The sequence below is a fragment of the Oxyura jamaicensis genome, chromosome 1, assembly GCF_011077185.1.
Source record: "Oxyura jamaicensis isolate SHBP4307 breed ruddy duck chromosome 1, BPBGC_Ojam_1.0, whole genome shotgun sequence".
In the NCBI taxonomy this organism is placed as follows: domain Eukaryota; kingdom Metazoa; phylum Chordata; class Aves; order Anseriformes; family Anatidae; genus Oxyura; species Oxyura jamaicensis.
In genome coordinates, this window is record NC_048893.1 from 198,930,807 (window position 1) to 198,948,249 (window position 17,443).

General features: G+C 47.2%; 2 protein-coding genes across 3 annotated transcripts in view; one reads left to right on the forward strand and one right to left on the reverse strand.

Moving 5' to 3' along the window:
* Positions 1 to 9,781, reverse strand: KCTD21 (potassium channel tetramerization domain containing 21). Its single transcript, XM_035330124.1, has 2 exons — positions 9,662 to 9,781; positions 1 to 2,476 (listed from the first exon to the last, which is right to left on the reverse strand). Exon 2 carries the CDS (start codon positions 2,444 to 2,446, stop codon positions 1,664 to 1,666), a length of 783 nt encoding a protein of 260 aa, XP_035186015.1. The 5' UTR covers positions 2,447 to 2,476; positions 9,662 to 9,781; the 3' UTR covers positions 1 to 1,663.
* USP35 (ubiquitin specific peptidase 35) overlaps positions 9,764 to 17,443 on the forward strand; it is a 23,384-nt gene continuing 15,704 nt past the window's right edge. The window contains exon 1 of one of the 2 annotated variants that reach the window (XM_035330074.1): positions 9,764 to 9,898. The gene's annotated coding sequence lies outside the window, so the exon portion shown is untranslated. The remainder of the gene's footprint in view (positions 9,899 to 17,443) is intronic. The other variant, XM_035330084.1, reaches the window with a different exon arrangement.

The following is a 17,443-nucleotide window of genomic DNA, read 5'->3' on the forward strand; positions in this document are numbered from 1 at the left end:
TGCAATTACAGCTTGGGACAGTAGAAGTTTTATTTATTATATTTCTCTCACTGTTTTTACAACAGTACAAAACGCTTCTTTATGCTGTTTAGGGGTCAGCTTAACACAGCAACAGACCAGCTGCTTTGGGAAACAACAACATGAGCGATACCGAGCTCTGCAGCCCCCTACCAAGAACTTTTGGAAGGAATAAAATTACAAATGCAAAAGTTGGTTATTGCATTTTCCCTTCTATTTCATTAGAGGTTATGGGAAATGTTCGGGGGGGTCTTTCATGCACACTGGTAGCAATCTGGTTAGGGACACCTAAGATATTTTTAAACATAATTAGCTGAGAATGAACCACCTTGAACGTGGCACAAATGATGCCTAGAGCTAATAATCATCATTTTGATCATCATAGCACGGGCCAAGCTTTTAGGAAAGGACTTGACCACCGTCATCACCTCTGTATTCCTCCTGCCTAATCTTTCTGACAACTGGACAGTAAATCCAAGCAAGAAGGCAAAATGCTGCCTTAGCAGTCTGACCGTTTCACAAGGACGTAAGAAATGGCTCAACGTGCAGCGGCAGAAAAACTGAGCCCCTAGATTTGTAATTATAAATGCTAGGGGTAATGATGCAAAAATAGTCCTTTCAGATGGAATCCATCCTACCTCGAGACCATCCCGTGTGCTCCCGGCACTGCTCAAGGGAGACATGGCCAAAAGAAGGCCGTGTCCAGGCAGAAGAGGTTCAACCGTTCAGAATCTATTTGGGGGCCTCTGCCCTCTTGATGTCTTCACCACTGAGAGTTTTCAGGAGCATCCTCAGGACAAACAATAGCGTTGTAAGGGAAAGAAAAGGACCAGTGGTCTTGGATGACTTTGGAATGTAAAGGTCTAAGAGCATCCAAAGCAAAGTTCCCCAACAGACACAATCTTCTCAGTTTGTAAGAACATCATTCTCTCTGTTACGGCTTTCTTGGTCATTCCCAGTGTCAGCCACATCATTCAAACACGGCTTCCTTGAAAGCAGAACAGAGCAGGGGCTTCGTCCCAGGGTTCAGGAAAAACCACAAATGAGTCACCTTCAGATGGCAACAGGACAGGATCCCCTACCTGTTTGCAGTTTGCACTGTCCTTTACAGCTATATTGAATGTGTCCACGTGGCGAGGCTTCTTTGTGGAACCAACAAGTTTCTTGCGTGCTCCATGCAGGTGACATGGTAAGACAAGGAAAATGTGCCCCCCCAGGGCTGGCCACTGGACTGTAGCTCCATGGCTTATTTCACCGCATCAGATCTCCAAATACTTTCAAAATCTTGATTACTGAACATTCTCATCACCCTTGCAGGATAGGTTAAGGACCATCCCATTTTCCAACTGGAAAATGTAGTAAGGGTAGAAGTTAAGTGATTTTCCCCACAATTGTACAGCAGGTTAGAAGTGGAGGCAGAGACAGAACCAATCCTTAATTCAGGCGCTAGACAATATTCCTTCTGTTTAGAATATGGACATATTCTGAAAGATCGCATCGGTAAATACATTAAAGGAAAATCATCTCCCTGTTAGTGACTCTTAATCCAGGTAAGCACGATTCTGAATTAGGCTGTAAGTGTGTTTTAAAGGGAAACACTTAACCTGTGTTATCTCCACGCTGGCACCACCATAAACAGCCATTCCTACTTGTATCGAATTAGGCGAATAATCTTATTATTCATGAAATCTGAAGTGTGTGGATGAGAAGAATCTATGCAGAAGCCATCACTCAGGGCTATTTTGAGCACTTCTTCCACAAACACCTGGAAACTATTGATTTGCTTATTATCCGGCACCACCCAGAGTCTCTTTAAGTTCTGCCGCGTGTACTCCTCTTCGGGAAGGCCTTCCACGCTTGCAACCCAATCTAAGGTCAAATGGTTGGGGTCCTGCAGGTAGCTGGATATGGAAGAGAGGTTTCCGTTGAAGCAGTAGTAAAGTTTGGAACCGAGAAGCTTCAGGAACAGACACGAAGTGGAGAAGATATTAGCGCTGAACACTTCCATGTTGGAGGAGGACAGGCTGTAGATCTGGGGCGCTTCTCGAACGGTGAAGTGAACGGTCTGGGTCTTCTGATCGAGGGTGATGTTAAGCATGGCGTTTTTCTCTGCTTTGGAAAGCTCCACCTCCTTCTCCTGCAAGGCCTCAATCAGAGGCTGAATTTGATAAAAATCTACCTCCCGTCGAAGCAAGCCCATTTCCTGAAAGTCTTCAGGGAGGTCCAAGTGAGAAGTTCTTAAGAAGTTGAGGATATAGCGGAAGATTTTGCCATCTCTGTCGATAAAGCAGTTGCCTTGGCTGTCCTTCTTGGTTGGCATCTTCCCACTAAACATGGCCCCCAGCATGGAGTCTGGAAAGCTAGTCAGGGTGGACAGAGAGGTGGTATAGAGTTTTCCTCCAACATTGAGCGTGATGGGTTCTGACATGGTGGAAAAGTCACGGTGCTGGGACTAATTCTAAAAAATAAAAATAAAAAAAATCCAACACCACACATTCAGCTGCATTAACCTGCTCAGAAGGAACAGCGAAAAAAAGAGTACTAAATATGTAACTACATGGTAATAATTCATCATAGGAATTAGAACTTGGGAAATACTATTGGAGGATGTATCTTGAGAAGAAACTTAAGGATGTTTTTTCTCCTAAGGGTCTTTAATAGGGCTTTGTTTAATTTAATGTAGTGCCAGAAATCATGAGTCTTCCAAATGTGAAATTTCTCCTACAGGTGCCTACAGCAGAACGACTGCTGACTTCAAGAGTTCTATCCTGGGCTCACCTGATCTCATCTCCCTCATGACCACAGGATTTAGAGGGAACAGAAAGGCAGGACAAGAACCGGACACATTCCCAGTATCTTCCATTGTATATCAAGGTGTAATTAAAGCTACAAAGCTGTGGTGGCAGAATCCCCCTAGCACACATTTGTGTGCAGTCATCTTACCAGGGAGCCAGCGAGCTGTGCTGCTGTGCTACCGTTCAGGAAAAAAAATAAATAAAAAATCAGACTTCCTCCTTCCAATGTACTTTGCCTTAGAAAAAAATTCCTAATTAATTGGGGCCATATCCTCAGTTGACGTAGCTTCTGTGCAGCTCCTCTGCAATCAGCTGAGACAAACTGAAGAGGATGTGAGTTTATGATGCAGTTCAGCATCATTGCCTCTGGAGGGAACATACTTCCCTTCACCCGCTACCGTACTTTCCTTACTCCTTACACCAGCTCTAGCACTTTTCTGACCCCATGCTAAGCCTGTTTAGGGAGCAAGCCCATCATTTGCTATTCAGGATATGTTTCTGCTACACCTTGGAACCAGATGAGGATCTGCAAATCTGGCTGCTCCATTGCACAACTGCTTTGCCTTGTTTGCTGAATCCAAATCCATCAACAAGTTAATTCCCAGCTTTATTTTGACTGTTTAAAAAACAGCAGGGAACCCATCAGTGCTTGCTGCAGAAATATGAGGTAGCTCTTGCTGTAGTAGCTGTGGTCATCCAACAGAAAGCAGCCAAACAGCTGCCTCAAAATTGAGTTTATTAAGCCTAAATAGTCATGGAATAATCATAGACAGGATAACACTGTTATCAGCTCTGGAGTCACAGCAAAATACAGATTGGAAGAACTTCATTGTGGGTTGTGATATTGATTTTACGGTTGCTGAAACCCTAATAATCGTGGTAATAGCACCTTAAAACGACTACACCTCTAGGCAGCAAGCCTATTTTCCTGTGAAAAACTCACCCACACTAAAGTAGTGAATGAACAGGTTGAAGGAGAATCTGCATTTCACTTCAAGTATAACATTCCCCTCTGTCCTTTAGCCCGTGTTGGCCCTTAGCACACAGCGTGTTTGTCACTGTACAATAATTAAGGGAAATAATCAGATCTGTAAATCCACTGAGTGCTTTGCTTGTGTAAGTCATAGCACTCAGTATCCGGTAAAACTGGAAAATAAAGACGCATGTGTAAAGCAACACAACACCCACTCCACCCCCATGACCAAAGACCGTCCTTGTTACTAACTTCAGCCAGAAACACCGTGAAAAAAACACTATTTGTTTCAGTGTTAACCTCCCCTCAGCACTGCAGTATCAGCAAAATTCCCACTCTTGAAGGCTTCAACCCAAATTAGAGTCAAGAGCTGTTCAAACCCATCATATATAGGCTCCAACTGGTCTAATTCTCTTGCACGAGTGGCTGCCGTGTATTTTTTCCCCTAAGGGTTTGCAATATGCCTGTAAAAGTGTTGCTACAAACACAATCTGATGTTCACAAAACCAGCCCCAAATGCATATTTTTTTTCAAGTTTTATCCAAGAACAGAGGCATTCCCTGTATCTCCCTGCAGATAACGCAGACTGATGAGGCAGGACTGACAGTGGCCCCAAAGGCCTGTTCACTGCTTCCCTCCTCTGCTAAAACTTGGGCTGTTTTAGACCAAACAACCCATTTTTTTTTTTTTTTTTTTATGTTCTTCCTTTATAGGTCATGTTTGCAGATTTTTGAGCCCACGCCTGCTTGTTTGTACCACGGGAGGATTTTTTTCATGCTGTCTGCCAGCCTGTGCCCCCCTCCATGGGGCCGTGACAGCCTTCTCTTGGCACATTCCCTCATCAAGAACCTAAAGACCATTGGATGGCCCAAATCTTCAGTGAGAAGACAAAGAGAGAGTCCATTTCCAACCCCATATCCACCCTAAATTTATTCTGATCCCAAACCTGGCTGGTTATACACATACTAATGAGAGGCAGACAGCTCAGTCCGATCTGAATGGGTAACATTAAAAAACAAAGGGCCTGGCTCCGGCCTCTCGGCACCTCCCGGCAGTGCTGGTGGCCATGGCTGGCAGACCTTGGAGCCTCCTCTGCTCCAGGCCCAGCAGCCCCAGCTCTCGCAGCCTCTCCTCACGGCAGAGCTGCTCCAGGCCCTTCGGCACCTCGGGGGCCCTGCGCTGGGCTCTCCCCAGGGTGCCCAGCTCTGGCTGCTGCTGGGGGGCCCAGCGCTGGGCCCAGCACTCCAGGTGCTGTGGATGAAGGTCAATCTCTGTCACTTTTCCCTTACAACCTCCTAAATATGAAGTAATGCAGATGAAATAGGTTGTGAGTTCTCTCTTTGCTCGCCCAACCAGCATGGCAGTGCCCTGGTTTATCAGACCCGACTGCTCTGTTAACGGCAGATAAAGGCTCTCCAAGAATGCAGCACAGAGTTCACTGCCGCTGGGTGGCATTTCCACGAAGATGAGGTTCCAGGAGAGCATCTGCCTTGGACGTGGGTGGCTATAACCTGCAGTCCCCAAGGACAAGTACGAATTGGGTTATGGTTCTTGGAAGCGGAGAATTACAGTCAAGCCTTTTGTGTAGCTGCTCCCAAAGCAGTACTTAAAATTCAGTCAGACTAGATCACCTAGAGATCTAATTTGAGAGCTGACAATGTGAATTTCACCAAAGAGCACAGTATTATTAAGTGCTTTTAGAGTGATTTGTGTTTAAATACATTATTCTTTCAAAAAATAGATGTAATTTAGTGTTACGGAAATAAATAAATAAAAATAACTGCAGTTATTTAAAGACATAATCTTTTCAGATAATGTAAATTGAGGAAACTAGCATTGCTTCATGATGATTTTTTATTGAGAAGTCCAACTTCTGAGTCCAAGCTGCTGCTTGAGCATCTGAGCATTTCAGCAGACCAGGGTTTGTAAATTTTAAGTTGGGTTTTACTGGCAGGAGCATCCTCAGCAGATGCAAAGCGACCAATTCTATAAGGACCTTCTACTCCGTGAGTGTAGCACAACAAATAATTGGTCTGAACCTGGGGGAGTCATGGGGTTGACACAGCAGGAAGCTAGGAAACAGTGTGGGAAATGATAAAATCTACCCATTTTCACCTACTGACATCTTCTCATATTCATAACCACCAGCTCAGTTCCTTCATTATCTGCAATGCTTCTTTGTTTAATAATTTTAAATCCAAAACAGCTTTGGACAAGCTTATTTCCCTTCTTATTTATTCATCGCTTATTATTCAAGTGCTTTAATTAGATAATAAATAAAATTCTGCATGTATAATTTAATGGAGTGCCAGTTTCACCCAACTTAGCAAAAAACCCCATACATGTACAAGTAGCCATCAAAAAATGCATCATTCATGATGTGCCTCCTTAAGTAAAAATGGTGCAAATGGCACAACAATTGCTAAGTATTTAACCTCTCTGAAAAATGAGCAAAGCTGCATTTTACCCGTTTTAGCCAGAAAATGCAGGTTGCTGTAAACTCTAAAGTTATAACATTTTCAAAAAAATAAGAACCAACAGGGACCCTTCCTTAAGGAATATATAAATTTGCATACATATATAAAGCCCAGGAAAAGCCATTTTTTAATACGACTTTTCTGGTTGCTTATTCAGATAAAATTTGATCATTCCAGTTAAAAATAACCTACCCCGAAACAACAAGTTGATGAAACATGAGGGATTGAATGTCTGGTTCTGTTTCACAATCTCATTAAATATTTGGAGAAAACTGCCTCTGCAATAACGAAATAAAGATTTCTAGCTTGGCCAAAGCTAGAAATGCTGGCAGGGCAGAGAAAAGATACAAAAGATCCTAAGCAGATGAGAAAACAAAATGAAGTTTTTATTTGGGAAAAGGTGTAGCAATGCCACGGTTTCCCTAACAAGTAAACCCAAGCATTTTTTGGAGTGAGAAAACAAGCAGCAGGAATTGGTTACAGAAACAGGTTTCCCTTCACAAGTGGCAGGGAAAGAAAATGAATCCATTTTGGGGGACTTTGGGGAGGCAGCACGTAAGACGGGGTTAACAGGCTGCTCAGAGCATCATGCAGAGGATCTTGTTAGTGAAACAAATTAAACACAGAGCAGCAAAGGGTGAGGTCTGTGATGTGGGAGGAGTGCATTTTGATTTTATATAGATGGCACTGCCCTGATGATTGATTTTACAGTGTACTCTTTGATACCCAACCCATAAAACATCCCTCTGTGGCTGAAACTTTGGAAACCAGTCTTTAAGACAGCGAAACACGCAGCTTAGTTAAGAAAGAGCTGTGGATTAACAACAAGCAGCAAAGCACACACGCAGCAAAAATAGGAGATGAATTATTTAGGTGGGTGCAACGAAGAAAGCCTAAGTGGCAATAAAATAAAAGCAAGACGGGGACCGTTTCTGCTAAGCACCAGGAAGAAGAGCCAGACTAAAAAACCTCCCTGACTTCTGAGTATTGCCCAAGAGAGCCGGTGAGAGCCGCGGCGGCTGCAGAAACACCGCATGAGGCTGGCCAGGTAATGCACTGCAGGAAGCAGCTCTGTGCCAGGAGGGGCCAGATTGATTTGGGGGAAAAAGGAGGGATGAAAAAATAAATATCCAAGCTGCCAGAGACTTCAGACATGGTTCGGCGGGAGGAGATGGTTGTTCCCAGCACTGGGCTCCAGTCTGCTTCGTTAGAGTGCATTAATGTCAAATGAATAATGAGCCAAAGGCTGATCGGGTTTGGGCTCTGTTCCCAATCCCCCACACTTTCCACGTCTCGCTTTGCACCAGCACGTCTGACTGCAAGAGAGCACTTCAGTTTGGGGTGAAAATCCCGCTTTCTACGAAACATCCGAGTCCTGAGGAAAAACATTTGTTAGGCTGCGAAATCTCCACCTGGATTTAGGTGGAGGCACCAGCCCTGTGGTCAGCTCATCCCTTTTCTAGAGGGTGATTTTGTAGGGGAAAGCAAGACCCTCAGCTAGGGATCTGTGTTATGGGGGCTACAGAAAAGGCACTTTGACGTCCAGGAGTCACCCTACAGTGACAGCTTGGAGAAAAGTCATAATAAAGAATGATAAAGGGAGGGTGGAATAAAATAAGGAGGATTTAGAAAAGAGAAATAAAAGGAAAACTTGGTTCATGGCTTCCCTAGTGAGAGGCAGCCCCCAGCAGCCAGCAGGCACCACGTGAGAGCTGGGTTTAAGGAAGGATTTGGGATAAAATGTGTCATAAGGAGGTGCTTAAGCTGATGCTCGGCTCCGGCAGGTTAAACGTTAAACATTTGCAACACACCTTCTACACACTACATGCTTATTTACAGTGATCCTACAGAGGGAACCCCACGTTTCCCTGTTGCTGCTGGATGGAAATCAATCCCGCCTCGGTCTGGCCACCGGGCCAAACGCGAGGAGCTCTGTCGGCCTCTGCAATACGCAGAGAGCTGTGGGAGGGGACTCCAGCTCCCGGCAGGCACCGTGCAGGAAACGCCACCTCACCCTTCCCCTATGGCTTCGAGGAAACATCCCTGGCCGTCTGCTGCCTGCTGCAATACCGGGGAAAAGCTCACCAGTGACTCGAGTTTTATTTCCTAATCATGCCGCATTAAACACGGGAATAACCTTCCGCTGATGAGACAACAGGGAAGCATGAACACGACTTTCCGAACATCCCCAGCTTGCTGGTGGGGCGATGCTGCTCCTCCATCCCTTCCAGGGCCAGGATCCCCCTTCCCTGGGGTCTGGAGCATCTCCTGGCCCAGGCTGCTGCTGCTTGCTGAGGGATGGAGGTGGCCGCAAAAGGCTGCATCTGCAGATGCTGAATTTAAGCCATGTGCAGCTCTGGGCAAAGAGAAGGGGGGGTGGGAGATAGGGGAAGGAAAATACGACTGGTGCACAGTAAGGGGAAGAAAATATAAAACAAAGGTCAGGTTCATACTGAGATATGAGGAATGAGAGTGTCAGCACGCGGTGGGGAGAAGGGAAAAGAAATGAAGGTGACAGCTACTGAAGGAGAATGTACAAGACAAAATGGAGGGGGACGGGGAGCGCAGAGCTGGAGAGATGCAGCTGCAGGGATGCTCAGGGAATAAAAGCCATGGTGTGGGGGCACTCAGAGGTGGCTGTGACCTCTGAAATCTGCAGGCCGTGCTGGTGAAGCAGATCACCAGGAGGGCAGGGAGGGAGCCTGTGCCAAGGTAATGCTAGCCCCAGTAAAGGTTTTCCCTGATTTCTCATGGCCAAGCATCAGCACTGCTGGAGTACCTTCCAGCCACTCATTTCTTTGCTGATCCTGCACACGTGGAAGGCGACCACCTGTGTCCTGCTGAGTGATCGCCAACCCACGACCCAAAAAGCGCTCAGAAATCACACAAATGAAGTAGGGGACAGCCAGGATCCGACCTGGCCGCCCGCAGATCCAGCTGTGGGTGTGCAGGGCTCACTCTGCGTCCCCCAAAGTGCTGAAAATCTGTGAAATGCAGAAAAATCAGACTGGGGAAAGGGGAGGACAAAGTTTGCCGGGCAGTGCTGCGCCATGCTGAGAGGCACCATGGGGATGGCTCCTCCCTGCACAGCCAGGAATTCACTAAAGCAGAATGAAATGCTAAAATCATCCTAATAGTAATAATAATAACGGTAGTGGTAATAACGGGAATAAATCCACTAAATTCTCCCCGCATCCCAAAGCCCTTCCTTCTCCCTCTGGCCTCTCTGGCCCAGCAGGCAGCTCCCCCCCCCCCCCAAAAAAAAAAAAAAAAAAAAAATCCCACCCGTGCCTCAGTTTCCCCAGCTCGGGGTGGGATGGGAAGGGGGTGACCCCAACCCATCCCGCTCCCCCCTAGTGGGGTGGCTCCCCCCAAGCTCCCGCTGGCCCCGCACCCACCTGCGGCCCCTGCCGAGCCCCGTCCCCGCCCGGGCGCCGCAGGAGGAGGAGGAGGAGGAGGAGGAGGAGGAAGCAAGGGGGCGGCGAGCCCGGCTCTCCCGGTGCGGCCAGAGCTGGGATTTGTAGTTCGTCGCCTTCCCTTCGCCCTGCCCCTGGAGCTGCCCGCAGGGCTGCGGCTCTTCTGCCGGAGAGAGGAGCGAAGCAGGCTGGCACGGCTCGGCACGGCTCCGGGGGGAGGTAACGGGGGGCAGGAGGAATGGGGGGAGGTTAGGGGTCGGGGTGCTGGGGGGTGGTTTGGGGTGTAAAAGGGTGGAGGGAGGAAGGAAGGATGCTTTGGGTGAGGGATGCAGGAGGGATGCTCCTGGGAAGGGATGCTCCGAGGGGGGGATGCTCAGAGAGGGGTGTTTGGGATGCTCCGCGGAAGGGATGCTGGAGGGATGCTCAGAAGGAGGGATGCTCGGGGTTTGGGATGTTTGGGGCTTCAGGATACATAAGGAATACTCGAGAGAGGGATGGTTGGGGTCAGGACGCAGGAGGGATGCTCAGGAGTTGGGGTACAGGATTGGTACTGGGGGGTCGGGCTGCTCAGGATGCTCGGAGGTTGGGATGCTCGGGGCTTGAGGATATAGGATGGATTCTCAAAGGAGGGGTGTTCGGGGGTTGGGATGCAAGATTGGTATTTAGGAGTTGGAGAGATGCTCAGGTTGCTCCGGGGAAGGGATGCAGGAGGAATGCTCAGAGGGAGGGATGTGGGAGAGGTGTTTGGGGCTCGGGGTGCTCACAGAGAGGGAAGTTCAGGGCTTGGGATGCTCAGAGGGAAGGATGCTCAGGGGTTGGGATGCTCAGGGCTTCAGGGTCCAGGAAAGATACTTGAACTAGGGATGTTCAAGGGTCAAGGATGCTTAGGGGGAGGGTTGCTTGGGGCTTCAGGATGCAGCAAGGATTCTTGGAGGGATGTTTGGAGGCCAGGATGCTCAGAGAATGGGATGCTCAGGGACTAGGATGGGGGAGGGAACTGGGATTAATGGGTGCTTGGGGTTCTGGGTGCAGGGGGAGTGTTCAGGGCTTGGGGGTTGGGGGGGTCTGGATGCAGGAGGGGTGTTCAGGAGCTGGGATGCTCAAAGGGAAGCATGCCCAGAGGGAGGGATATTCGGGGGAATGGGCGCAGAAAGGATGCTCTGGGGTTGTGATGCAGGAGGGCTGCATCACAGGGGAGGAACGATGCTTGGGGGTCAGGATACAGGAGAAAAGGCTTGGAGGCAGGTACGCAGAAAGGGTGGCTGGAATAAAGGTTGGGATGCAAGGGGGATGCTCAGGATGCAGGTGGGGAACCCCAGAGCGATGCTGGCTGAGTGGGTGTGTGTGCATTCCCCTGGTGCCTGCAGAGCTCTGCAAACCTTCCTTTGCAAGGCAGCAGCTTGTCCCGAGGAGCTGCTCAAGAATGTGTTCAGGTTTTCACCCAGAGAAACTGACCTGGGGAGAGGAACATGCAGGGATGTTCCCATACCCTAGGGAGCCAAAAGGCCCTAAAAGATTCAGAGCACGTTTTGTGACAGGGTCAGTAAAGTTTGCCATGGTCTCCATTTGCCACGATCTCAGTTGGCCTTCCTGGTTTCTGGATTGGCTGAGGCAAAGCCAAATACATGGGGGCTGCAGGGATACCGAGGTCTAAAATGAGGGACATATCCCATATTTCCTGAAAACTGGAGGTCTCTGTATCAGGGTCTGATAAATCCCAGTCAGCGTTCAGTCCGGTGTGCTTTGGTGAAGGGGACGTGGTTTTCGCTTGGGCTATCTCCAGGGCTTTTATTTCTATACACAGATAAAAGCAGACAGAAATGTGAAGGAAGGAGAGTGATGTTTACGCTATAAATACCTCAAAAAAAGCCTTCCGGAGTAGATGTATTTACAGTCCCTGGGGGTGATAATAGAAAGGACACTGGTCTGAAGGTCAGGGCAGGAGCCAGGCACTCCTGGTATCGCACAGGGGCAGCAGAGAAACGCAGCCCTGGCTGAGAGCTCTGGCTAGGGAGGAAAGCAAAAGGTTTTGGGAGGAGGAAATTTTGTCTGTGGTTGGTGCTGGGCTTAGCCATAAAGCCAGTGGTTTGTCAGTGGTGGTCTACGTCCTGGTTCCTGTGTCTTTGCTACTGAATTCAGGACAATGGGATAGAGAAATGTAATCCCTTGTGCCTCAGTTTCTGCAGCCACAGCTGGAGATGATGGCTGACAACATGCTAGCAAGGCTTTTGAGATGCTTTATTAGGAAAGGATGCTGACATGTATTAGAGCTGTGTGTGTATCTGTTGTCTGGAGGGGAGGAATGGAGCTGGGAGGAGACTGGAGACAGAGAGAGGATAAAATGTCAGGGCCTTGGGCTTTATTTGGCATTACTGCACTCATCGCTTTGACATCTAGCCAAAGCCGTTTTTTTGTCTGATGACTGAGTGCCTAACAGCGAGAAACATAAAGCAAGAGAAGAGACTTTGGGGTTTGTGTGCACCAAAGGGATCGAAGGAGCAGCACTGGAGATCAGAGAGCAGGGTAGCTGAGGCAGCTGCCTTCAGCTCCTCTGAGCAGCCTGGGCCAGGGCTCAGCACTCTCAGAGGGAAGAATTTCTTCCCAAGGCCTCCCCAAAGCCTCCCCCCTGCCAGGCTCCAGCCGGTGCCCCTCGTCCTGTCCCCCCAGCCCTGACCAAGAGTCCCTCCCCAGCTTTCCTGCCCCCCCTGCAGGCCCTGGCAGGCTGCTGGCAGCTCTCCCCGGGGCCTTCTCTTCCCCAGGCCCAACACCCCCAATTCTGGCTTCTTAGGAGAAATAAAAACAACAGATTTTAGAAACATCAACAAAATTTAGTAAAGATATGGACTACTGTCTGGTAAATTTAGGCTGACTGGACGCATGCACTTTGGCTAGTTACTTTTCAGGGACCCCTCAGAGAAATGGGTGGCCACAAGAAGCCTGCTGATGCCAAGGCAGACCTCCTGCTGTACAGCAAAGCCCCACAAAATGCTGATGGTCCAGCTGGGCAATGATACTCGAATGAATCTTTAGTCTCTGGAGAGGACAGGAAGGTGCTGGGCAGGGTAGGGGGTCCTGCAGAGCATGGAGACAACCTCCTGGAGCCCCACAAGCGCTCAGTGTGCGTCAGATGGAGTACACCAGAGGGCAAGAAAGTGTGGAAGAGCCTTACGAGCCCAAATTAATTAACTGTAGTGAGTAGGAGACACGTAACACAAGTGCAATCTGTCACTGGAAAGCAGTTTGGGATAGGAAATGAAGAGTATGTTATCTCCTTGAAAAGAGAAGGTGGATTAGAGAAGGCAGATTGTAATTACAGATTGTAATTTGGCCAGGCTTCCATGCTGGCAATCTTTCCCTGCTACGACTGCAGATGGGTAGAGTCTCACTTTGGTTTCTAAAGGGCTATTTAGCTGCATTTTGGGGGGAAGTTATTAGCTCTGAGTTTCTGTTATATTGCTGCAACAGTGTGAGTGCTATCTGCTTGTCTCACAAATGCGATATATGCTCCTCTGTGCATATTCCTATAGATACACAGTGGGCACTGCTTCAGTTGAAGCTTCCAGACATTATTACAGTGCAAATAATAAATAAGGCAGTCTGAGGCTTTAGATATTAATGAACAGCAGGATATCAAATAATTAGGAAAGAAATAAAGAGGGAAGCAGCAATTGTGTCACTGAGAGGACTTGAGGAAGAAACCGCAGCGTTAAGTCATTGTGAGTGCTCAAGGCATGCATGAGAGATCACAGAGCTGGAATCACATCACTTCAATTAATTCAGGTGATTTAGCCAAAACAGCTAGATCCCAGCTAAATTAAGAATATAGCTGATTGTGTAAACTGTAATAGATCACAGGGAGAAAGGAGTAGGGGTTGTGGCAGCAGTGGTGACGGCCTTTATTTGATGATTTACAACTCTGTAGGTCAATTGCAATTTCTTTATGGTTATTTATGAAGTTTTTTTTAGCCTTTTAGAAAAATAAAGTCATAGGGAAGTGATAAGAATGACTGCTTGTGCTTGCTCAATACTTGCTGGTGAGGCTGCATCTATTGGATGTGGTACTGATGTGCTGCAGGCTGTTTGCCCTCCTCAGCTGGATGGATGGACAGGTACTTAGGACCAAAAATATCCCTATTGCTTATGAATTAAGGAGATACTTGTTCCCTAAAAAAGAAAATCATTAGGACTGCAAATTCCTTTGATGTTCCTGGAAAACAGACCTAGAGAGGTGTGTGACAAAAGGGGCTGCTTCTTTGGACAAGTTGTCTAATAAGTCACAGCAAATTTTATAGAAATTTTGGAGAATACTGTCGTGCAGTATGTTGTGCTCCAGGAAGGTGCTGTGTGCACTCTCCTCCATCCTGCAGCAGCTCAGCATCCTGCAGGATTGAGCCCTAATTGCCTGGCTGCCTGGAGGATGAAGCAAGAGTAACAGTAATGTCTAGGCTGACATAAAAGAAACCACTTGAGCAGGAGTTAAGGACAATAAAAGGTGACTCTTGTTTCTGTACTTCCAGACCTCCAGAGCATTTAGGGAAGTAGATCGTGATTTTGTCTTCTTTTTAAGTAAGAAGGAAGTCACATTATTTATCAGCCTACATTTGGGCGGTGGGATTTTTCCCCTCTTTTAGTGGTATTTATCAAGCTATATAGCATGAAACAATCTGGATGCCACTGTAGGAAATGTGCTGAATTTATTACCTAGATTTCCTGAAGGTAAGGTAAATCTTAGATCTATGTTTTCGCAGCTTTTTATGGTGTGGGTGCAGGAACTAATACCGCATTCTGCAAAACGTACTGAGGAGCCTTTACTGGAAATCTGCAGCTGGCAGAGATAGGGGAATGAATTGACTTAGAAGTAATTGGATAGACTTCAAGTGAAATGAGTCCTAATTAAAGAAAAAAAACCACCACAGTCAGGAGAGAAATATATTAAAAGGACACCTCTGAGCATTACGGAATATGAAGATTAGACCCAAGTAAAGCCCAAGGTGACTTTTCATCCTGGGCTCTTTTTTTGGTTTGTTTTGTTATTTTTGTTTGCAGTTTACTCAGTTGGGAGAGTGAAACTAAGCTGGTCGATGATGCTCTTTGCTTATAGTCCATTTCGCTCTCTGCTTTCTAAAGCATGGTTGGCTAGCTGTCCTTGCAGGGACACATCTTGCAGCAAACAAAGCCTGTTGCAGATGTTTAAATACTTCATTTTCTTTGTGGCTTTAGGTGGAATTTAAGTCTGGAGCCAGAGCTGCAGTCCTTTACATCATCCATTTTTTTTTAAACTTCTTATTTATTTATTTATTTATTTATTTATAATTTTGAGGAGGTATGGGAAGAAGGCACTGCCGTGTATTTATGAATGCAATGTGTGCTACCAAATGCCATCCTTGCTCGTTGACCTGCCAGGCAGAAGGGAGATTGTCTTCGGGACAGTTTCCTAGGTCTGAGCATCTGCATGACAAAGATGAGATAGGAAGACATTCCTCCCTCTCTAGCACATCTTCAAAAATCAAGAAGGATGATCTCGGAAACTAGCCTTGTCAGCCTCTCTTTGGGAAAATCTTTGGGCACATCCTTTTGAAAGCTGTGTCTGGGCACGCAAAGGAGGTTTGCCTGATGGCAGGGCTGTCACACAGGAGGACCAGGGCAGGCCAGGGCTGACAAGAACCTCATGGAATTCAGCAACGACAAATGCAAAGTTCTGCCCTTAGTATGGACTCATCTCTGGATGGACTCATCCAACATGGACTCACCTGGGTTGTACCAACCCCCTGGTGAAGGCTGGGCCCTGGCTGATAGCAGCTGCCCAGTGCCTACCAGGAGGTTATCTGGGAGATGGAGCCAGGCTCTTCACAGCAGTGCATGGCAGGAGAATGAGAAAAAAAAAGGCATAAATCAAAACAAGAAGTTCTAACTGGAAATAAGGAAAAGCTTCCCACTGTGAGATAGTTAAATACTGGGGCAAGTTGCTCAGGGTGGTTGTGTGATCTCTGTCCTACGATGTTTTCAAGACCTGGATGGCATAGAAAGCCCTGAGCAACTTGGTTTAATTTCAGCTTTGTGCAAGGGTTGGACCACAAACCTCCCTCCTCATCCTTTGATTTTACCCATGTTTCTCCTGCCAGTTGTTCACGAGGGGAGCAGAACAGTTTCACCACTTCATGGGATTTTTTCTTTTTCACTCAAAGCTCATATTGTGTACTTTCTGTTTTATGTGAGCTACACAACAGATGGAACCTCAAAGCAGCTCTTCAGATTAATAATTAACACTGTGACCTTCTCCAGCATCTTCATGTGCTCCAGGAACTCAGTTCTCTTATACAAGCAGGAATGAGCCAATCCTCCCAACTTTACTGTGAGTTATTATTGCCTGGAATATGAAATGCTGAAATGTTAAAGTCCTTCCACTTCTTATGATAGATACCTGATTCTCTGAATATTTATTCTCTCATTTTTTTTTTAAATTTCTTTTTTAGAGGAGAGCCAGGAACCAAATCTCCAGGGCAGTGTTTGGCTGCCCAATGATGAAGCTCTCCCTCCCTCTCCTGCAGTTCCCGGGGTTGTTTATGACACATTTCCAATTTCTGCAACAAATGAGGCAGTGCTCTTACAGGCAACAGTCTCCTTCACTGCAAACCCTGATTCATTCTCCAGGAGGGCCCTGGAAAAACAAAAACAAAAGCAAAGTTAATACGAGATCCTTAAAATAATATCTCTGAAAGCATCTGGAGCTGTGCTGGGGCTGAATTAGCCATCCTAACTCCTAAACTTTGCCACTTGAATGCTGTCTTAGTGCAGTTTGAAGACTGTAGTGTTTATTTTTATATAGTACAATGCATCTGGAATGTAGCTTTAATACAGTTTTAATATTATAATGTGCATGGTAAATGTCTCCTTTTTAAGGGCTGCCTGGCTGGCATTTTTGTGGTTCATGCTCAGGGAGCACCTTGGTGTACCCTGATACACAACAGAAATGTGGGGTTGTTTATCCCCGGCCTGCTGACACCAGGGTGGTTAGAGAGGTGTAGGTTGGTTGTGGTACCTGAAGCCCAACCCTGTATTGTGAAATCCTTTGCTGCTGATGGACCCTCCACCACAAGGTCAGCTTGTGAACAGTGAACAGAAAGGGGACAGAAAGGCCAGGATGGTGCCTAGAGAGCCATCACACCATTGTTGCTGGAGAGGGATATGAGTACATCATGTTTTTTTCAACCTCTAAGAGCACCGGCGATGGGGATACATGGTCATACACACGTGAGCATGGATGGCGCTGTCCTGATCCCATTTAGGTAATGAAGGTGATACACAACTTCTTTTTCCCTCTTGCTGGATTATTTCAGGCTCTAGGCAGCAATGGACAATCTCCCACTGTGTATTTGGGCAGCATGTAGCACCAGGGGGAACCTGCTGTGGCTCCCTGTAATAGGTTTTAAGAAATCCTTGCTGTCTGATGGGGTTTCTTGTGCAGCAGTGCATCCAGCACCTGGCTGGAAATGGTCTGAGCTCTTCCAGGGAAACCCCTGGGGGCTTTTTCAGCACTTTCTAATATTTTATGGCTGGTGAATTCAGGCTGTGACGAATAGGAAGCTTTGCCTGACTCTGCAGTTTCTCTCCCCTCTCAATTTGGTCCAGCAAACAAATGCGGCAGGACCTGGGGGGCAGCCAGCACTGCACCACTCCCTCTGCTCAGAGCCAAGTGAATCTGGGAAAATGTGGGGCATCAACCTGAACTACTGCACCCCTCGAGGAGAGGGAGCTCATCCTTTC